General features: G+C 46.5%; 1 protein-coding gene across 3 annotated transcripts in view; it reads right to left on the reverse strand.

The window, feature by feature from the left end:
• PGR (progesterone receptor) overlaps window positions 1–23,842 on the reverse strand; it is a 62,419-nt gene that overhangs the window by 14,100 nt on the left and 24,477 nt on the right. For all 3 annotated transcript variants that reach the window (XM_066618826.1, XM_066618828.1, XM_066618827.1), the window contains exon 3: window positions 12,507–12,623. In XM_066618826.1, coding sequence (XP_066474923.1) covers window positions 12,507–12,623 — 117 coding nt within the window. The remainder of the gene's footprint in view (window positions 1–12,506; window positions 12,624–23,842) is intronic.

Consider the following 23,842-nt stretch of genomic DNA (forward strand, 5'->3'; position numbering starts at 1 on the left):
GGTTTGGCTCACTTGCTAGAGCTGCCTGCACTGATTCATGAAACCATTTCACTCCGGATTTCCCCTCCCTCCACTTTGCGACCTGCTGCGTCTCCTTTGTGGCACTCCCAATAATGTGGGTTGGTATACAGGGTAATTAATAGCACGGCAGCTCTTGTCTTTCAACACAGCCCTGTTTGATCAGCAGAACCTTTTCATTCTTGCAAAACCTTTTCATCATTCCAAAACTGAAGCCTGGCTACAATTGCACCTGCTGTTCTAAATGTCACGTGTATTTTTTGTGTTTACTTTTAAAAAAACCAACTTGTATCCCCTTCGCCCTTTCAAAAGCTCAGGGTGGCGAACGGGATAAATCCACTAATGGCAATGTTAAAATTTAACAGCTCTCAAGTTCTGGAAAAACAGTTAGGTAGCTGGCTGCCAACACAGAAAGGGCAACTACTTGAGCTTAACTCGTTCAACGAAGACTCTATCGGCCAGCAATAAATGTAGTAACTCCACTTCTGAGTTGTCTGCAAAACAAGGTTCTGCAAAACAAGGTATCTCACATAATACCAGAACCAGGGGACATCCACTAAAATCGAGTGTTGGGCGGGTTAGGACAGACAAAAGAAAATATTTCTTTACTCAGCGTGTGGTCGGTCTGTGGAACTCCTTGCCACAGGATGTGGTGATGGCGTCTAGCCTAGACGCCTTTAAAAGGGGATTGGACAAGTTTCTGGAGGAAAAATCCATTACGGGGTACAAGCCATGATGTGTATGCGCAACCTCCTGATTTTAGAAATGGGTTATGTCAGAATGCCAGATGCAAGAGAGGGCACTAGGATGAGGTCTCTTGTTATCTGGTGTGCTCCCTGGGGCATTTGGTGGGCCGCTGTGAGATACAGGAAGCTGGGCTAGATGGGCCTATGGCCTGATCCAGTGGGGCTGTTCTTATGTTCTTAAGGTAAGGTATGTTTAGCATGTTAAAAATTCTCCACTGAAGGTGAAATGACTATTGTTTATCCTGAATATCAGTCTAAAAGAAAGCGCTCGCTGCATTTAACTTCCTTAACCCCAAATGGTTCACATATCGTAATTCTGTAAATTCTCTCCTGGGGGTAATCCGCACAGTACACAGTGGAACTTACTTCTGAGTACCAGTGATGACTTGGCATCCACGGAGTTTTCATTCCTGGAATCCCCGCGGATGCCGAAACCCACAGAGAAACAAATCTGTGAGTCGAGGCTCCCAACCGCCCGAATAAGACAGAAGCTCTGGTCATGTCCAGAGGGCATTCTGAGGGCCGGAGAGGCTGCATGCACAGCCTCTTCAGCCCTCAAAAGGCCATCTTAAAATGCCACTTCCAGGTTTTTTTGGAAAAAAAACACATGGCTTCCCTGGCCCTCAGAACACCCACAGCAGATTACCAGTTACATGCCGGGCCTCAATACAGGTCAGGGGACCAGCTTTAAGTCAAATCTGTGGATTAAAAACCAGCAGATGAAGAGGTCCAATCTGTACACATACATTAGATGGTGCGGTATATTTTTAAAGAGCCATGTCATCCCTGACATCCAGCTTGGTGGAACCAATGTCGTTGAAAGAGTCAAGCTACTGAGATCTTAAGGGCTCGATCATATCCAAATCTCCAGTGAAGATGCACCAGTGCTAATGGGGCATGTGCTGCATTCTTCAATGGAGGGGGCAGTCATGGAGGCCTCCTCAAGGAAAGGGAACATAGAAAGTTGGATAGATTTGGACCCTAAGCCAGTTTGCAGTTCGTACATGGGAGAAATCATTTTTATCCTTTGAAGTTCCTGAACAGAAGGCAAGAGAACATAACGTGCGCAAAAAAATAAATGTGGTGCAATGACTTCACTGTAGCAGGAATACAGACAGTTTAAATCACAAGGCCACCGTTAAGCCTGTCGGAAATTTCCAAGCTGTTACGCATTTGAGGCTGTTACTAGGGTTTGAATGATGGCAGGATGTTCTGGGTAATGAAAACAGCAATGCGTCCTAATGACTGGTAATAGAAACGACTTAAAAAGTAGACTTATAATGAGTTGCTCATTTACCACCAGAGCATGAGCGTAACTATTCCAAATCGTTGTCAGAAACAGTTTTGTTGTTGGAATATGGCCAGTACATGAGGCAGAAATCCGACCTTTGCTATTGGCTTGGGGCTCCAAGTGCATGCTGTTTGCTTTTGGGAGAACGGCTTCCAAGACTACCATGGGCTGTCTGTGGCCCCACAGTCCTCTTGCAAAGACTTACAAATACCCTATTTTTGTTGTACTTGTTGCTATTCATTTTTTAAAAAATGGCTTCAGTTCTTGCCCTTTCCAGAGAAACTGACTTTGGAGCAGCACCGCTGATACTCCCCCAAAATTGACACATTATGCAAATTTGAAATCAGAAACTCTTTTATACATATTAAAGCGGCGTAGTAGTGGTGAACTGGCAGCCAGTCACACAAACAGACTGTCAGTCCAAAAGAAGTCCAACTTTTTTAAAGACGAGACAGGCCATGTATTGACCATGTTTCAGCCTGATGGTTGGGATGTCTATCCTCAGTCAGCTATAAGAACACAGACAGCAGCAAGTGAATAAGGGTAGGCAGAAATTTAATTAGGTTAGGCAGAAAATTAATGTTGCCATGTGTCCTTGGTATTGTACTCTACATCACCTTGCCCACCACTTTGGATGCTAAATACTATTATAGTGATATTCACAAGGCCTTACAAAAGTCAAAAATGCACTCCAGTCCATTGTAGTATTGACACTTATGAGCAGCTACAGCATGGTTAGTACAGAAGCTCATAAGAAAAGCCCCGCTGGATCAGGCCAAAAGCCCATAGAGTCCACTCTCCTGTATCTAACAGTGGCCCACCAGATGCCTCTGGGAGCACACAAGACAACAAGAGACCTGCATCCTCGTGACCTCCCTTGCATCTGGCAGAGGTAGTCTACTTCTAAAATCAGGAGGTTGCACATACCCATCATGGCTTGTAACCTGTGATGGACTTTTCCTCCAGAAATCTGTCCAATCACCTTTTAAAGGCATCCAGGTCAGATGCCATCACAACATCCTATGGCAAGGAGTTCCACAGACTAATTACACCTTGGGTAACATGCATAGTAATGTGCCCCCAAAAGGCCACATGCTCAGTGGTGCAACGTATGCAACTGACAATGGACCACAGAGATCTAGATAAAAATTGTGGCTCTGTCACAAAATTTGCTGCGTGACCCTGACGCATTCGCTGTCTCACCGCTCAGCCTACTTCACAGAGATATTGCAAGGATAAATGCAGGAAAAACATACTTCACTCTGACCTACGATCGTCATCTACGATCGTCATTTCCAACTCCATTTCCCATTCCACCACTCAATTGCAATTAGAATAATGTGGGGGAGAGGCTTAGAAATGAGTAATTCATAACTCTTGACACCAGAGAAGATCTGTTCTCCACTAGATGGAGGAGAATCATTGGCCTTCATAGCACAGAAACAATGCACAGTGCCCGGTCAGTTGCCGTATAGTACCCCTGCCAAGTGGTAGCTAAGTACAAAGAGTAGATAACATCTGATTTACTGCATCTCACACCTGCTCTGCACTCCAAAGACTTCAGAGCTGCTTGCATTAATCTAGGCAGTTTCAAGGCCACACCCACAGAGTTGCAGTCGGAACATGTAACAAGGCCTTAGAAAGAAGTCCCAACTTGGCATGTTATCAAGAGTTCAGTTTAGCAGCACGGGTGCCTGCAGGGATATCAGCACAACACGCTGGTTACTTTAGCGCAACGCAAGACCGTTGGAGCCTGAACGCTTGGAACAGTCACTTGCACCTGCTGAATGAAATCCAGACAGGGAGTCCTGACAGCTGAGTTTCCGCTAAGGCTAATTCAATGGTTTCCTGCTACAATTTCTAACTTGCAGTTGGTGTGCCATTTTTTGCAGCCCCCTGTTGGGCTGCTTCTGTGAATAGATAGAGAGAGAGAGAGAGAGAGAAGGAAGGAAGGAAGGAAGGAAGGAAGGAAGGAAGGAAGGAAGGAAGATGATAGATAGATAGATAGATAGATAGATAGATAGATAGATAGATAGATAGATAGATAGATAGATAGATAGATAGATAGATAGATAGATAGATAGATAGATAGATAGATAGATAGATAGATAAAACTGCAGGTCCTAAATACTTGAATAATCAGTCTGGACATATAAAATGTCATTTTATTCACTGGAAACTACTTTGTGTTTGCATGCAACAGAATACAAATAAATCGTCTATTACTGTAACTGAGAAGTGTTCTCAGTTGTTCTGAATTTCCCTCCTTTTGCTTCTTTGAAATCTTAGCATTTAGAAAAATGTCAATTTTAGTCCAAGCACCACTTGCTGACAAATGCATTAAGGTTCTTAATTTGGAAAAAAAAAAAGAATGCTTCAAAAATATAAACTGTTCTTTTATTCTCTGATTTAGAATTGCTGTAATTTTCCGTTAATAACAATATAACATTTCAGAGTCAGCAGCTGTTTCTGATGACCGTGGTTCATGCTATTAACTCGTACTTCAAACTTTGCGAAAGGAGGCCTTTAGAAACCCATTTATAAAACCTCATTTTCATTTTCTTTCACACACTGTGATTCGCAATGTTGCAACCGAACTGTAGTTTTAAGTACATGTAACATGAAATGGTGCTAATCGTTCAGGGTTTTAAATCAGTGAAATTGCTTTTGTCTAACATTCTACATCACGCAGCTCGGAAATTACATTTAAGCTTAATTAAATAATTTTTTCAAATTAAATATTAACTTCATCCGCTAGTTAAAAAAAGATCATTCACCTAGCGCATTCAATTTCATATGCTAGTTCAAAAAATAATCATGAAGAAGCTACCATTTCTTTTTAAATATATCCAAATGATAGGAAGAACCCCTCTAGTCCACTGGTTCTCAAACTTCCCGGGAGATTTACTCCCGGGGTAAGTCTTGGCGGGGGTGGGGACAGCAAAGGATTCCCCAGGATTGTGCCTCTGAGGGGGGGGGGGAGGCGGGCTACCTTTTCACAAACCATCCCAGGGTCCAGGGGGTGTGGGGAGCTCAGCACAACACTTGCCATGCTCTCCATGGCTTTTAAACAGTGAAAGTTCCAAGCGCGATTAAACCGGAAGTGGAATTCTCAGTAGTGGCACCAACGCTATGGAATTCCCTTCCCCTTGACTTAAGAACTGCTCTCTCTCTTGAAACTTTTCGGCGAGGCCTGAAGACCCTTCTGTTTAGACAAGCCTTCTGAGTTCCCGGCCTTTTTAAACATCTTTTCAACATCTTTTAATATCTTTTTAAATACCTGGTTACAGGCCTGATTCTTTTATGATTTGCTGCTATATGCTCTTTTTACCTGACTACTGTTTTTATCTGACTAGTGTTTTTATGATATGTTGTTAATATGCTTTTATCTGTTTTTAAATTATGTTTTTTTAATTTGTTTTAACCTTGTTGTAAGCCGCCTTGAGTCCCTCTGGGGAGAAAGGCGGGGTAGAAATAAAGTTAAATAATAATAATAATAATTTCCAGTTTCGTCGCACTTGGAACTTCCACTGTTTAAAAGCCGCAGAGAGTCCTGCAAGCACTGCGCTGGGCTCCCTACACCCCCTGGACCCTGGGAGCACATATCGTTTGTGAAAAAGTAGTCCCCCCTCCCCCCACAGGGGCGCAATCCTGGGGATCACTTTGCTGCTTTCCCCCTGCGCCTTAAAGGGAAAGGGAATGGCATCTTGTGTAAAGATGCCCCTTAAAGGGAATGGGGCATCTTTACACAAGCGTTGAGAGAACCACCGCTCTGGTCTATAGGTTTAAATGGACCAAAATGCCATTTGGCAGCTCCTCTCCTAGAAGTGCCTTCGTTAGAACCCATGAGAACCACTCCATGAGTCAGCCATTTTGTCAAAATGCAATTTTGCCAATGAATCCATCAAACTTACATGCCCATAAAAAGAACAGGCGTGCGCTACTTAACAACCGTTTGCTTAACGATGGACTGCTTATATGACGGCAGTCAAAGTGCTCTAAAGATGCTCTTAATGAGGCAATCACATCTCCCATTTCCTGCAGCAGAGTGTCTGTTTACACAACAGAGAGGTTCTTAATGCAAAGGCAGTCTATCTCCAGCAGGTACCTGCCCAGCAGGCTTCTGGCAGGGAGTGTCTGTTTACACAACACAGACAATAGACCGGACTGAGTGTTCACTTAATATTATGATGATGATGGTGGTGGTGATGATGATGATGATGATGATGATGATGATGATGATTTACTACTACTACTACTACTACTACTACTACTACTACTACTACTACTACTTGCTTTTGCACAAGATCTATCTACCACTGGACAGATACCACTGGATGAGAAGCCTAACCCAACGCTGGGCTTATACTGATGGAACTTGTGATCCATCAGCGTAAGCTATGCAGCTGCTGCTACACACTTCAGAGCTGCAGGCACAGACAGAGGTCCTATGGATGCACCAGTGGCTCCTAAACACTCCACCAGAGCAGGTAAGCTTGCAGCAGGGGCAGTTTGGGGGAGGATTGGGGAAGGGAGCCAGCTGAACCGGGGAGGGAGGATCCTATCCCCCTGTTCCCAGCCTGCTAAGCCCCCTGAGTCTCCTCAAACTTACATCAGCTTAATAGCTACATGCACCTCCAGGACCACCTGTCCCTATATAATCCTGCATGTCCTCTATGATCGTCAGACAGAGCCCTGCTTAGGATACCACCACCACTGCAAGCCAAGGGGTGGTGGCAAGATGCAGTGCCTTTTCAGTTGTGGCCCCATGCCTCTGGAACCAACTGCCAGAAAATCCGAGGATGGCCCTTACTTTGAATGGTTTCCAATGAGCTGTACAAACAGTCCCAGGACAGCCAATGACTTGAGAATAATCTCACAGGTTGTCACCTTGCACTGATACAGCTGCTCATGTACTCCAATCAAGCCTCTTATTTCTGGGCAGCACAGCGAACAGGGAAGAATGCTTTTAAACTTTGATTTACAGCACATAATGATAACGAATAGTCAAGCACTTCAGTGCTTTTCCAGGTTTCCATCGAGAAGGAAAAAAAGCACGGTGTTATTCTTAAATCTACTTTAAATTTCCTTGTCTTAATAAATACAAGCATTACAGCAATCTACCAGCTTCCAAACACTGTTATGAGAAGCTGTCCTAACAAAGGAGATGGGCAGCCCAATCCTATGCTTCCTGGTACCTGGAGGAACAGTGGCACCAAAATGGCAACCATTGTAACCTGCTGGTGCCAGGAAGCTCCTAGAGGTCTCTTTGGGGGAAGGGAACTTTTGTCCCCTTCACCCAAGGAAAGTCTCAGCCACTACAATGGGCTTCCTAATTTGCTGGTGCAGACCCAAGGAGCTCCATGAAGGGCTTGCAAGCCTGACACAGAGCTTTGGATCTGGCAATGGAGGCCTTTGCCAGTCCCACCCCCATCCCAAGCTGGTCCCTCCCTCTGTTCCTCCCTCTGCCCACTTCTGCCTTCCCCCCCCACCCTGAAAAGGTGCTCTGCCAGTTGGTGGCGAGACTTACTGCAGGCTGTACTGTAGTCATCTTCCCGACAGGGACGAGGCCCAGGGACAACTGGCAGTGTTGGTGCTCCCTGCCTGCCCAGTGCAGTAAACATGCTTTACTGCATGTTTATTATGACATCGAGCACTGGCGCTGTCCATAGGATAGGGCCCTAAGTCATGCTAGTCATAAGAACATAAGAACATAAGAACAGCCCCACTGGATCAGGCCATAGGCCCATCTAGTCCAGCTTCCTGTATCTCACAGCGGCCCACCAAATGCCCCAGGGAGCACACCAGATAACAAGAGACCTCATCCTGGTGCCCTCCCTTGCATCTGGCATTCTGACATAGCCCATTTCTAAAATCAGGAGGTTGCACATACACATCATGGCTTGTACCCCATAATGGATTTTTCCTCCAGAAACTCGTCCAATCCCCTTTTAAAGACGTCTAGGCTAGACGCCAGCACCACATCCTGTGGCAAGGAGTTCCACAGACCCACCACACGCTGAGTAATGAAATATTTTCTTTTGTCTGTCCTAACCCGCCCAACACTCAATTTTAGTGGATGTCCCCTGGTTCTGGTATTATGTGGGAGTGTAAAGAGTATCTTCCTATCCACTCTGTCCATCCCCTGCATAATTTTGTATGTCTCAATCATGTCCCCCCTCAGGCGTCTCTTTTCTAGGCTGAAGAGGCCCAAACGCCGTAGCCTTTCCTCATAAAGAAGGTGCCCCAGCACCGTAATCATCTTAGTCGCTCTCTTTTGCACCTTTTCCATTTCCACTATGTCTTTTTTGAGATGCGGCGACCAGAACTGGACACAATACTCCAGGTGTGGCCTTACCATCGATTTGTACAACGGCATTATAATATTAGCCGTTTTGTTCTCAATACCCTTCCTAATGATCCCAAGCATAGAACTGGCCTTCTTCACTGCCACCGCACATTGGGTCGACACTTTCATCGACCTGTCCACCACCACCCCAAGATCTCTCTCCTCATCTGTCACAGACAGCTCACAACCCATCAGCCTATATCTAAAGTTTTGATTTTTTGCCCCAATGTGCATGACTTTACACTGACTGACATTGAAGCGCATCTGCCATTTTGCTGCCCATTCTGCCAGTCTGGAGAGATCCTTCTGGAGCTCCTCACAATCACTTCTGGTCTTCACCACTCGGAAAAGTTTGGTGTTGTTTGCAAACTTAGCCACCTCACTGCTCAACCCTGTCTCCAGGTCATTTATGAAGAGGTTGAAAAGCACCGGTCCCAGGACAGATCCTTGGGGCACACCGCTTTTCACCTCTCTCCATTGTGAAAATTGCCCATTGACACCCACTCTCTGCTTCCTGGCCTCCAACCAGTTCTCAATCCATGAGAGGACCTGTCCTCTAATTCCCTGACTGTGGAGTTTTTTCAGTAGCCTTTGGTGAGGGACCGTGTCAAATGCCTTCTGAAAGTCCAGATATATAATATCCACGGGTACTCCCACATCCACATGCCTGTTGACCTTTTCAAAGAATTCTATAAGGTTCGTGAGGCAAGACTTACCCTTACAGAAGCCATGCTGACTCTCCCTCAGCACGGCCTGTTCATCTATGTGTTTTGAGATCCTATCTTTGATGAGGCATTCCACCATCTTACCCGGTATGGATGTTAGGCTGACCGGCCTATAGTTTCCCGGGTCCCCCCTCTTTCCCTTTTTAAAGATAGGCGTGACATTTGCTATCCTCCAATCTTCTGGCAATCTTAGTCACTTTGGGTCCAATCCTCTCCATCTGTCCAGCACTGAGGCAATCACAATGCAGCCTTAAGGCAAGGCAACAAATGTTCCCTTATCTTGAGGAGGCCTCTGTGACTGCCTCCCCACCTCACATTGCAGTGCACACCCCATTCGCATGGCTGCATCAGTGTTGAAAAATTGGATAGAATTGGGCCATTTGTAACATAAATGTAAATAAGTCTGTAATGGCTCCATTGTCTGGTCATGACAAACCAAACATACTATTACGGTAAAACAGGTACACATAACATAATTAGACAAATTCCTTAACAAAGCAAATACGTCAAATTGTTTTCAACAGGACAGGTTCCCTGAGAGCCATTGATCACCTGAGTGTTGGCAGAAAAGTTGACTTGACCTTTCAGTTGCAAATGCAAGCAAAGCACTCTAGCCTTTTCCATGACCAACCTGTGTTTGTTTGCTCGGCCCAAAAGTCAACGTGAGCAGGAAAATGGGGAACAAGACTCTTTTTTGGGCCTCTTTATCACGAGCACAATCAAAACTGCATGGATGAATATCTTGCTCAACCTTAGATCTACAAACACCATCTCTTTGAGTCCATGGAATATTTATTTAGAACTGTCACCAAAGGAAGGGAACTTGCTAAATGGTGAAAACCCGGTAGTTATCAAACCATTAATAGCCCAATCCCATCCTCTGCCACTCCATAGCACACAGCACCACCGTCAGAGCGCACACTGCATGCGCTCATGGCAGGGGAGCACCTAGAAGGCCTGGAAGAGTTAGACCACCTGTGCGTCAATGGGTCTCCTCGGACCTTTGGCAACTTTTTTGCTGGTAGATGTCCAAGGAGAGGAAGGGGTTATGTGGGGCCAGGAAATAGGGACAGCACACCAGCATGCACTACTGCTGCCAGGATCCACTCCTTCTGCTTTCTAAGTGCCACCAGCAAGCTCTGCTCCCCACTCCGATCCTCCCCCAAACCCTCAAAATGTCTCCCACCTTACCTGCAGCAGCTCATGCCTCACATGAAGAGACTCTAGCTGCTTTTGCTGGTAGCCCCAATGTACATGGTAGTGGTGCACCTTCTACAATGCTGCAGCAGCACTTTTGGCAGCAGACTGAGTGTTCCTCCATTGTAAGTGGCCCATAGGATTGGGCTCTAAGATCAGAATGGCACATTTGTGATGCAACTTAGCATATTTCCATGGAGCAGGAATAACACTGGACAGCAAAGAAAAATACTCCTGAGGATTCACCCCAATATTTACATTTTTCTGACAACCATCACTGGTTTCAAATTAAGAACATATAGTACATGGTGGAGAAGCCAAATGGGTTGCCTTATGTAACTAGATTTTCCCTTCTCTTGCTCCAGCTGGCAATGTTTCTGGATGCTTCCTTCTTCAAGCTTGAACTTTAACCCAACAAATATATACAACACAAGCATATAAGACAAGCTGTTTTTTTGAATTGCCAAGAAGTAGGCCTCAGTTTGCAGAAGAATAACAGAGACCCCATCCAATTCCAGTACAGCCAAAGCACTTGCAGTTCCCCTTGATCTGAATGCGAGAGATAAGCCTGAAGCCACTCAAGCTGAAGCCACTGAAATTGATCAATTAATTAGTTAATGATACTTTTATCCTGCTATTCTGTAAAGTGTGGCTTACAAAAAGAGGCCAAAAAAATCACGAAACCATAATAAGGCACTAACAGCAGTACAAAATTCAAAGAATTCACAAACAAATAAGGCAGCAGATTCAAAATCTAAAATAGCTCAAACTCCACTAAATTAAAAAACTACCAAAGAAGAGAAACTTTAGAAGCGGTATAAAAATGCAAAGTTCACATTTTATGTTGTATGACAGCAGTGCTCAGACTAGCGACTGCTATGCAACTGGAACGTTGTCCCCGTCCGGACCGCATCCAAGTCTTCCACCTGGGTGCTGCGCAAAGTCTTCCTCGTTCAGAGGACAGGGTCGCTCTGGGCAGTCATGCCTGCTGCCCAGCATCCCAGAAGGTCGTGCAACAGGACGTCCAGGCACTTGCAACTGCCCAGAGCATCCCTGTCCTCCACACGAGGAGGACGTCACGTGCTGCCAAAAGGTCCACCAAAAGGTCCACTCACCAGGCAGTCAGATCCACCTGAACCCCGGATCCAGCCTCCAGACTGGGGTTCAAGTATCTATAGCAGTATGCTCAATGCATGCTCATTTTTTAAAGGTCCAACCCCCATGTTTACTTTAAAAATTAACTCATGAATAGTCATTTATGTGAAAATGCACAGTAGCCCCCCCTCCCCAGTATCTGCGGGTCCAAGACCTACCATGGATGCCCAAAACTGTGGATAGTAGTGAATCCTATATATTGTATTTGCAGATTCCAGGCTTTAACACCCAAAGACGACCCGTCTGAGTGATGGACTGGCTGCTCCTGTGTTGGTACTAAAGCAAGTTTTGATCAAATAGTGCAGAGTTTCAATTTTTTTCCCAAAACTTGCCAAAACAACCTAAAAAACCTATTTTTTTTGTTTCACGGTTGCAACATTTTTGAAAATTTTAGATCTCTAGAGATGTGCACACTGAGCACTGCACCATTTATCAAGTTCCTCCACGACAGCTAGCACAGCCAGTACACCCCCTGACATTCTTTCTCCACACTGTTGGCAGGAAACCCCACTCAATCAATCTGAACATATCTTTGTTTTATATTTATATACTGTAGTGCTATCCATGTACTTGTCACTTTAAATAGACTGAGGCGGGCAGGTCCCTGCTTTGAAGCCTGTCGGTATAAAAATATTCGTAAGAGAAACAACATGGGAAGGAGAGGGAACCTAAGGCATTGTGCATGCAAAGCAGGTGCTCTACCACTGAGCTATGGCCCCTCCCCATAACGATACACCAGCATGGGAGTGGCGGAACTTTGATGTACAAGGTGGCCAGCATTGTGGCAATCACAATAGCTACTCAGTCTGAAAGTTTCCTGCAAACCAAGAATCAGAAGGCCTCCTCTGGCCTTTGGACCACTTGCAACCCATCCCTGTTAAGTGAATTCTATACTGCATGTTTAAGCCATTTCTGCCCTACAGTGCATACACGCAAACAGGGATCAAGTGTGTACACCTGTGGGCTGGGCAGAAACAGGTTAACTAGAATCCAGTTCTAGAACCAAAGCTCTGCCAAGTGCCTACCTCCAAGAACCATGCCAGCCTGGCAGCATTTCCTCAAACGACATGCAGGGCAGTTCTTCCGGCGAATTTTATCAACTATGCAGTCATTTCTCCCGGCACACAAATAGTTATGCTGCCCTGCAAGAAAGAAAGACAGAAAAATAAACAATATACTGTGAGGCAAACTGAAACTCTGCATTCACAAAATTAACACTTCCAACAAGCCCCACTGATTTAAAGGGCAGAATGTCCAATGAGATTAATGGAACATGCATTGGAGATCAACAGAGTTTATCACAGATCCACGCAGCTTATTCTCGAGTAACAGTGCAATCCTAGGCATGTCACTGAGTTCAACTGGACTAATGTCCAGGAACATAAACTGTGGCAAAAGAAATGTAAGAAGGTGATAGGGGAGGCCAAGTGAGACTATGAGGAACGCATGGCCAGCAACATTAAGGGGAATAATAAAAGCTTCTTCAAATATGTTAGAAGCAGGAAACCCGCCAGAGAAGCGGTTGGCCCTCTGGATGGTGAGGGAGGGAAAGGGGAGATAAAAGGAGACTTAGAGATGGCAGAGAAATTAAATGAGTTCTTTGCATCTGTCTTCACGGCAGAAGACCTCGGGCAGATACCGCTGCCCGAACGGCCCCTCCTGACCGAGGAGTTAAGTCAGATAGAGGTTAAAAGAGAAGATGTTTCAGACCTCATTGATAAATTAAAGATCAATAAGTCACCGGGCCCTGATGGCATACACCCAAGGGTTATTAAGGAATTGAAGAATGAAGTTGCAGATCTCTTGACTAAGGTATGCAACTTGTCCCTCAAAACTGCCACGGTGCCAGAAGATTGGAGGATAGCAAATGTCACGCCTATTTTTAAAAAGGGAAAGAGGGGGGACCCGGGAAACTATAGGCCGGTCAGCCTAACATCCATACCGGGTAAGATGGTGGAATGCCTCATCAAAGATAGGATCTCAAAACACATAGACGAACAGGCCTTGCTGAGGGAGAGTCAGCATGGCTTCTGTAAGGGTAAGTCTTGCCTCACGAACCTTATAGAATTCTTTGAAAAGGTCAACAGGCATGTGGATGCGGGAGAACCCGTGGACATTATATATCTGGACTTTCAGAAGGCGTTTGACACGGTCCCTCACCAAAGGCTACTGAAAAAACTCCACAGTCAGGGAATTAGAGGACAGGTCCTCTCGTGGATTGAGAACTGGTTGGAGGCCAGGAAGCAGAGAGTGGGTGTCAATGGGCAATTTTCACAATGGAGAGAGGTGAAAAGCGGTGTGCCCCAAGGATCTGTCCTGGGACCGGTGCTTTTCAACCTCTTCATAAATGACCTGGAGACAGGGTTGAGCAGTGAAGTGGCAAAGTTTGCAAACGACACCAAACTTTTCCGAGTGGTAAAGACCAGAAGTGATTGTGAGGAGCTCCAGAAGGATCTCTCCAGACTGGCAGAATGGGCAGCAAAATGGCAGATGCGCTTCAATGTCAGTAAGTGTAAAGTCATGCACATTGGGGTAAAAAATCAAAACTTTAGATATAGGCTGATGGGTTCTGAGCTGTCTGTGACAGATCAGCAGAGAGATCTTGGGGTGGTGGTGGACAGGTCGATGAAAGTGTCGACCCAATGTGCGGCGGCAGTGAAGAAGGCCAATTCTATGCTTGGGATCATTAGGAAGGGTATTGAGAACAAAACGGCTAATATTATAATGCCGTTGTACAAATCGATGGTAAGGCCACACCTGGAGTATTGTGTCCAGTTCTGGTCGCCGCATCTCAAAAAAGACATAGTGGAAATGGAAAAGGTGCAAAAGAGAGCGACTAAGCTGATTACGGGGCTGGGGCACCTTCTTTATGAGGAAAGGCTACGGCGTTTGGGCCTCTTCAGCCTAGAAAAGAGACGCTTGAGGGGGGACATGATTGAGACATACAAAATTATGCAGGGGATGGACAGAGTGGATAGGGAGATGCTCTTTACACTCTCACATAATACCAGAACCAGAGGACATCCACTAAAATTGAGTGTTGGGCGGGTTAGGACAGACAAAAGAAAATATTTCTTTACTCAGCGCGTGGTCGGTCTGTGGAACTCCTTGCCACAGGATGTGGTGCTGGCGTCTAGCCTAGACGCCTTTAAAAGGGGATTGGACGAGTTTCTGGAGGAAAAATCCATTATGGGGTACAAGCCATGATGTGTATGCGCAACCTCCTGATTTTAGGAATGGGTTAAGTCAGAATGCCAGATGTAGGGGAGAGCACCAGGACGAGGTCTCTTCTTATCTGGTGTGCTCCCTGGGGCATTTGGTGGGCCGCTGTGAGATACAGGAAGCTGGACTAGATGGGCCTATGGCCTGATCCAGTGGGGCTGTTCTTATGTTCTTATGTTTATGTTATGTAATGGCCAAATCTTATCCCCACTAGGTACATCAGTGCATCAAGGGCTCTGCTGTCAGGGCAGCCTCTCCAGTGGTGGCTGCTGTAGAACTGCCAGTGCAGCAGCCACAAAGCTGCATGCATTCGTTAGCCTGGCGCAGACAGTAAGTGGCGAGTCCAGAGGGGTGGAGAGCGGGATGGGGCAGATTGTGCCATACCCAGACACGCATCCTAGGCCTGACACACCCCGGCAGATGTCCTCAGAGCTATGCTAGGAACAGAGCTGGAGTAGATCTGAGGAGTTCTGGGACAACGAGGTGGCCAGTAAGGTAAGCACCTTACTTTTTCTTCATTTCTTACTTCTTCTGGCTGGCCTGGTCCCCAATTGGCGCACAGGTTACAGCAGATGCTGTGCTTGTGGCTCGGACCTCTACGCACCAGGATATAATTGGGCCATTACTCCCAAATAAGTGTGTAATAGCAGTGATCCTTAACTGTGCTTATGACTGGTTTTGACACTTATTCGGGAGTAAGGCCATTGAGCTCAATTATTTCTAAGCAGGCAAGCACCGGATTGCATCACTCCATTGTATAATGTCGGCTGGTGCACAATTATAATTTTTTAACTGCGAAGAATGTGTCATCACGCAGATTTCACTCCTGACTTCTACCACACTGGCTCTCAACCTTTCTTTGATGTGATTCTGCGGTGGGATTTTGTGGTGGGTGGGGTGGAAAGCAGCAATGCAATCCTTAGGATCGTGCCACTGTGGGGGAAGCAGACTGATTTTAACTTAACTTTCCTGCTACTGGGTTGGGTGGGGTGCAGGGAGCCCCATGGAGCCTTTGGGAGGGCACCCCGTGGCTTGCAGAATGTAAAAAGAAGATTGCAACACACTTCCAGTTTCACAATCGCAACCTGGAAGTAGGTCGCGATCTTTTTTTTTTTACATCGTACAAGCTGCAGGAAGCCCTGCAGAGGGTTCCGCAGGGCTCCCTACACCCTCCAGACCCTAGAGGCAAATAAATTAAAAACAGCCCCCCTTCCCCCACAGAGGTGCAATCCTGCGGATCGCGATGCTGCTTTCCCCCTGCCCCTTAAAGGGAAACGAGTAGTGGTTCTCAGGCTTGTGAGTCACGACCCACCAGTCTGAGAACCACTGTACTACCAGCTTTCACATGCTACGCTAAAAAGATTCAAATGAGGTAAATATTATGCACCAAGTTGGCAGCATCTGTGCTAGGATTTCCAAGCAACAGCTCACGTTTCAATAGCTACTACAAGTTTTAGCGCATGTGTTTATTTTCAGAGTTGTCCTATTCTGAGTCATCATTCGCTGCCAACAGTTGTAAACAAGTTGAGAACGTTATTTATTTACACTTTTAACGCTTACTATCCTGCCTTCTGATTCCAGAGATTTTCAAGGTAACTTACATCCATCCAGATAACCAAAACAGAAAACCTCCAATGTAACTCGGACTACATTGCGATACCTTCCAGTTTTTTGCCATCAGAATAAAAAATAAAACCAGTCATTGACGGTTGAGCTTCACATCTACTCTAGAAATAATTTAAGGAGTCTCTACTGCAACACCCAACACAAATCCTCTTGGTCTTGGCCCCCATCTAATGTACCATGTAATGTACCAAGGTACAGAGGCGTGGACAGGTTCTTATCAGATGCAATTATCTGACCTGATGACGTATCCTGGGTGCTTGCTGTGAGAATAAGTGTGGGAGGCCAGGCTTTCACCAGCTTTATGGCCCTCAAAACCCTACACCTAGTTTTCCAAATACAAAATTTCAAAATCATGTTTCTGAGGATTAGAGCCTTATTAAAATAGAACTAGCTATGGCTCATGGAATGTTCCCAATACCGAAATCTGTGGGGTTTTATTTTTTTCTTTCTATAACTCATACCTGTTAGCTGTGGAAGGGAGGCTCCATAAGGAGTTTGTTACCTTTGAGTATAGCTCAGCTCTACTGAAAGACAGTTGCTCCCTGGCCATTCATTCATTTAGCCCAGAACAGTCGTCTCTGACTAGCTACAGAGACTTTCCAAGCCCATTTCATTCATACACTTTTTGTTGGAAATGGCAAGGATCAAACCTGTCACCTCTGGCGTGCAAAGCACATGCTCTGTTACTGAGCTATGGTCCTCTACCCATTCATAATAACTATTCACATTCTCAAGAGCTACAAATCTCCTGCAGCTGCGTAACTCTAATACATGATACAACTTTACACATATATACATTGACAGTGCAATCCTAAGTATGTCTACTCAGAAGTAAGACCCTTTATGTGCATTGGAGCTAACTCCCAGGAAAGTATGTACAGGTCCAGCCTATTTATACACAGATTTTTTATACACGGATTTGACGTGCACGCCCTCACCTCCGGATAGTCTTCTGAGCCCAGCAGAGGCCGCGGACATCCATCCACAGCCTCTGGCCAAGCTCAGATTGAGCCCTAGAGGTTAAAAAAAAAAAGAAGAAGCAAGTTTCTCCATGAAATCGGAAGTGACTTTTTATGCCTTTTAAGGCATTAGGAAGTCCAGGGAAGCCCTCTGGCTCCAGAGGATGGGGGGGGGGGAGGCATTCACCCATATCCATGGTTTCACTTAACTGCGGAGGGTTCCAGAATGGAACCCCCATGGATACAGGGGCACACCTGTACTGTGCAAGCAAATATAATATTCAGTTCAGCCCCCAAATCGTAAGCATTGCAGCATATTCCAAAAGTCATCCTGATGCTTTTGCACCAGATCAATAGCATTCTCTCATTTTCAAATTAGGCAAATGTCTTGCATATTTTGTCCCATTAGTCACACATTTCGTCCTTCAGAGAGACAACGGAATTTGAATGCAAAGGTCAACAAACTGACAACATTTCTCAACTTCTGCATTTTAAAAGTATAGATATTCGTTTGAGATTCTGTGTGTGTGTGTGTGTGTGTGTGTGTGTGTGTGTGTGTGTGTGTGTGTGTGTGTGTGAGGGGGGGAGGGAGGAGGGAGGGAGGGAAATAATTCAGGTGGTTCCAGTTAGACATCTGTTGGCACCAAATAAAACAAACAGCCATGGATGTCCACAGGTTTAGAAATAGTAAAGAAAACTGATTGAGCCTCAGTTACCTGGGTCAGGCAAGTCAATCACCTGCTTATTCATTTAAGCCCTCTTCAGTCATTCTAAATTGCACACCAGAAAGCCCTGCCCAGTGTTGTACAATGTGCCCAGGAAGCCATCCTTCTTGGATGCTTGGGATGTGTGGATGCTGAAGGCTGAGTGTTGGCAGGGGTGGTGGAGGGATTTAGCAAGTGCTCTCACTCCCTCTCACTGTATGAACTTTTCTGCACAACTTAGAATGCATATAGAGGGTTTTAATCTAAGCATGATTTGGTGCCGTTCTCCTTTGGGCACTGGAACAGATTTATAGCCCAATCCTGTAAAGGGTTTATTGCAACAGATTTTGCAATCCGCAGCTGTAGACCCTGTTGCAGTAGTGTGAAAGCTGCACCACCACCACACACACCAGAACCATCTGGACTCTTGGCAGATGCAGTGAGAGGGCTGTTTGTGGGACAACTGGGGTGGGGATCACGCGAGGGGCGGATCTCAGTGGCAGTGATGGTGCCGATATGATGTGCACTAGGCCTAGCATGTCCCCATGGGCCTCCTTGGACTTAAGCCAGCAAAAAGCTGGTGTAGATCTGAACAGGCCCACCGAGATCCAGGGGGTGGCAGAGTAGGAAGGTATAGCAATACATTAACTTTCATCTACTTGAAAGTTTCATCGCTTTGCTCTTTCAGTCATTTTCAAGTATAACCACATTTCAAATTTCATGCAGGCTGCAATTCTGGCTGCAAATCAGTAGTTCCCAAACTTTTTCAACTGGTGGCTCCTTTGACCTACTGGGCCACTGGCCACGACTCCCCATTAGGCTATAATCCTATACGCTGTAGGACAGCTGGCTTTCTGTGAGGATTCTATGGCTCCCCAGGCTGATTTGTGCAGCTCCCCAGGGAGCCACAGCTCACAATTTGAGAACCACTGCTGTACATGCTTACCTGGTGGAAGTAAACTCTCAGGTTCTTCTAAAACTTCTGAGTAGACCAGGGGTGCCCAAACCCCAGCCCTGGGGCCACTTGCGGCCCTCGAAGACTCCCAATCTGGTCCTCAGGGAGCCCCCAGTCTCCAAAGAGCCTCTGATCCTCCAGAGACTTGCTGGAGCACACGCTGCTCTGGTGCAACTGCTCTCAGTGTGACAGCCAACTATTCAATGTCACGTGTGTTGTAGGACAAGGGCTCCCTCCATTGCTTGCTGTTTCACATCTGTGATGCAGCAGCGGCAGTAAAGAAAAGGCTGCCTTGCTTTGTGCAAGGCCTTTTATAGGCTTTGAGCTATTGCAAGACCTTCATTCATTCATATAAGTTCCATCTCTAATATATTCATTTATGTAAATTTATTCAAATTTTGAAATGTAAACTAATTCTTTTTTTTTTTTGCCGGCCCCTGACACAGTGCCAGAGAGATAATGTGGCCCTCCTGCCAAAAAGTTTGGGCACCCCTGGAGTAGACACACAAAGGCGTGTGCTGCAGTATGAATGATGGAATTAAATCAGACAAGTGCACAATGCCCACAAAGGAGCTATGCTTCCAATCAGAATTGCCTCTTTTCTCTTTGGGAAGGGCATTGGGGGGAAGAGGCTCACTCTCCATTTTCTGTCTCCCTTCAGTAGACAGCCCTGCTGAAGCTGCAGTACATTCTGGAAGCAGTAGCCCATTTAAAAAAATAAAAATTTGAACTAACTAATGCAGCGGTTTTTAAACTTTTCAGCCCTGTGACCCTGGGAGCTCTTTCACCCTGGAGCTCAGGAGCCAAGAAGTATTAACGGTGATGTGACAACATCACCTATTCAGGCTGCCTGTGCCACGGTATAGCATAGCCGCAGCGACACTGCTGCCTCTGTATCCCATGGGGCCAAGGAGTCAGCCAGAGACCACCAGCAGCCTCTATGCGCTTACTTAGATCTGGACTAGCTCAAGAGCTGGTGCAGATTTGAGTCAACCCATGTAGGCTTTCCAGACCCAGGGTGGGGGATAGGATCCAACAGAGGCCTCCTTTGCCACCCATGCCCTGAACCTCCCCCTCCCCCACCCGGTTTCACCCCTCCCCACCTTCCCCTCTCCCTAGAACATCTCCCCACCACTTGGCAGGGAACTTATGCCATCACACCCACTGCCTCTCAGACTGGTGCAGAGGCCCAGCGCCCACCCGTGCTGGCCTCCCCGCCAGCACCTCAGTCTATCTGGCCTCTGCAAAGTGTCTTACAGCACTTTCACAATGGCTGTCTCCTGGGGAGCGTGCAAGAGTCCGGAGCTGAACAGGCTGTTAAAGACAGCAGAGAGCCAGCTTCAGAATTGCATTCAGCCAGGAAGTCTACCCAGTAAGTTTGGGTCAATCACCCTCTAAACCTCTTCACAGAGTAAATGTGAGGACAAAATGCTAAAGTGGAAGGGACCATATGTGCTGCCTTGAGCTCCTTGGAGGAGGGATGGGATGGAACACAGATAAATAAATAACATTTGTATAGGGTTATGCTAACTTTTGACATTTAAGCAACCAGGCTGACCCAAAAAGGGAGCAGTTTCATGACTGGCCATTTTCCAATGTAAATTCTGACGGTGAGGGTTGTTGCTTGTCATGCAGCTGGTAAGACCTTAGATGTCAGTTGTTGACTCCTGCCCTGCTGGACTCTGGCAAGCAGTTTCATTGTTTTGTAAATTTCCAGTGGAACAAAGGCTTGTTATAAACTCTAGGAGCTGACAAAGGAATGTTTAATTAACTGAACAAAACAGTCGTAAAAAGTCTGGATGAAAAGAAAAAAAAAAAACCCTCCCGTAGCTCTGTACATGTAACCATTTTACATCCACTGACAAATTTCCTTTTCTCAAATTGGCACTAATTCTATGAAGGGTATTAAAAAAGGAGGCTCTGTTTCTTTACATAAAAACATTCTTTTTTAGTGGGGGGAAAAAGAGTTCCTTTTTAATTATGACTCAAGTTTAGTGTCCTGTGTTGAGTAACACCAGGAATATAACTTATAATGCAAGAAGCATGGAACCACCACAGTCGGAGATAGAGCGCTATCAAATACCTGCTGCAAGGGAGTGACTGTGGAGAACTGTGGTAACTGTAGAGATACATCGCTATCAAATACCTGCTGCAAGGGAGTGACTGTGGAGAACTGTGGTTGCCCTCCTGCCCTACTTTTAAGCATCTCATAGGTATCTGGTTGGCCAGCGTGGGAAACAAATTGCTGGATTCAATTTCCCTTTGGTCTAATGCAGCAGGGCTCCTCTCATATTCTTAAATGGGCTTAAATCCAGAAAATAATTTGCAGCCTGGATGTCGGTCATCATGTATGACATTTCCCCATATCTGGCTACTCTCCGAGGCTGTGGGTCGGTACCCACTTGGTGGGTGAGGGCCAGATTTCTGGTGGGTCCCACAGAGCCTTCAATAAAAACAAGGGTGATGGAAAGATGAGGTAACTAATTGACATATCTGGCTACTCTCCAAGGCTGTGGGTCGGGACCCACTTGGTGGGTGATGGCCAGATTTCTGGCGGGTCCCACAGAGCCTTCAATAAAAACAAGGGTGATGGAAAGATGAGGTAACTAATTGACTCAAGCCCTGAGGCTATTCCAAAATCAGATAGCTGCTAATTGCCCTATAAAGACTTGAGCTTCTGCAGTTTGCAAGCTTGTGTAAATATAGGGAGATAAATGTTTGAACCTCTTTTTTCCTGGTGTGTGTTTTTCCCAAGTCAATGACAGGTAGTGGGGACAGGTGAAGCAGTAGCGTAGCTAAGGGAGCACAGGGGGTAGCGCGTGCACCGGGCTACAGGGTGGGAGGGGCTACAACGCGTGGGCAACAATGCAAGTATCAGGCTGCTGCAAGGCACGCATCGGGGAGAGGAGACTGGGGGGCAACAGTTGACTCACTGCTCCTCGCTGCTATTCCCCCCCCCAGCGACTCAGAGTGGGCTGCCGAGCAGCCAGCCCAGCAGGTGAGATGTGGCGGTGGTGGGGGCAGCAACCGGGGACTGTGTGGTCTGCTGCTGCTTCCCCTCCGCCACTGCTGTGAAGTCAGCCCCAGCAGCGCTCCACAAGAACTTTGATCTCTGCTGCCTGCTCGGGGGTGTGGGGGCAACAACGGAGCTCCTCCAGACAGGCACACGGGAGGGAGGCATATAGAAGAGAGACTCAGAAGCTCAGCCCTATGCCTGCCTACTCAGAAGTAAGTCCCATTATAGTCCATGGGGCTTACTCCCAGGAAACCGCATAAGATTGCAGCCTAGGTTCAGCTGCAGGTGCTCAGCTGGCAGCCAAGAGGGAACTTATGGTATCGCTCTTCTCCTGTTCTCCCCTTGCCTCCCCTCCTCCCTGCTTTCCTGGCTGCGATCTCCCCCCGCCCTCCCCCCGCCAGTCACGGTGGGCTTGGGTGCCGCTGTCCGGCATGACAGTCCGCTGCTATCCGGACTGGAGGGAAAAGCTAGCAACCTTCCACACAGCGCTGGGACCAGCACACGAACCTGCAGGGGGAAGCGGGGGGGGGGAAGGCAACAGTTAAACCGTGTGTGCCTACACCTGCAAGTGTGCCTACAACTTGCCTACACCTACAACTGTAAGTGTGCCTACAAGTTACTTCCAAGTAGGCATGCACAGATTGTGCTCCAAGGCTGCAATCATATACACACTTTCCTGGGAGTAAGCCCCATTGACTATAATGGGACTTATTTCCAAGTAGGCATGCATAGATTGTGCTCCAAGGCCGGCGTAGCAGTTTGTGGAGGGCAGGGGAAGGTTGAATGGGGGCAATCTGGGGCGGGAAAGGGTGAGCGACAGGCAGACCCATGGGCGGCCTGGGACCAGGCAGGAGTGGAGCCAGGACCCATTCCCGGGTGACCAGGCACAGCGCTGGGCTGCTGAGATCTGTGCCACCTCTTTAGGTGGCACAGATCTGCGTAGCCCCATTGGGGCTGCTGCCATGTTACCCTGGGTAAGGGGAATGAATTCTCCTTGCCTCGGGGTGAGCCATAGGCAACCCAACCCCACGCTGGAGACGGGGCAGGCCAGCTCGTCAGCCTATTCCAGCGTTGGTTAGGATTGGCCTGCCCAGGCTTCTGATTTACCAGAAACAAACACCTGTACTTATGAGAGCTGCCTGGCCCCTCCTTATTCTGTGTTGTCACCTGAAGATGAATTGTTCAGGTTGGCTTTTGATCTTAGGTGATTGTTCTGTAGTTCTGTTTCGCAGTCCAAGTCTTATGATTTCTTTGCCTTTGATAATTAGATTTGAGTACTTGATTACCTTTAAATTATTTGTTGAGCTAGGTTGTGTTCTAAAAATTATTAGTCATCCTACAGACTCCCAGAATGGTGAAATATTTTACACACACACTTTATTTATTGATCTATTCTATAAAATATATAAAATAATATCAAAATGAATAACTACATTGCACATACAGGCGTGTGTATGTGGGTGTCCATGCCCTGTGGGGAAAACTGTCACATGTAATGTGGTAAACAAATGTTACATGTTGTTTTGTCCACAGAAGAACTGTTCGTATAGGAAAATGTAAGGGGTGAAATGTCAGCCCTCATAAGGCAGAGCAACCACGGACAGAATTTCAGCCCAAGTCTGCATGTGATGACATGTGGAGCCCATATGATGTTGGGGTCACTATCTGGGGCCCTTTGCAATATGTCTGCTGCTGGCCCATACCACTTCTCAGTACAGATGGGGGATCAAAGACTTGAATGAGTCTTCATAATAATAATGTTTTCAGTTGTATAATGCTTTCAAATATATTAGTGCTATCCTTGGTCTGACGATACCCCTTGGAGGCAGGCTGTGCAGCATGGCCTTTCCCAGTTTGAAGAGACACTTGGCCAACAGTC

This window comes from Tiliqua scincoides, chromosome 3 (genome assembly GCF_035046505.1).
Source record: "Tiliqua scincoides isolate rTilSci1 chromosome 3, rTilSci1.hap2, whole genome shotgun sequence".
Taxonomy (NCBI): domain Eukaryota; kingdom Metazoa; phylum Chordata; class Lepidosauria; order Squamata; family Scincidae; genus Tiliqua; species Tiliqua scincoides.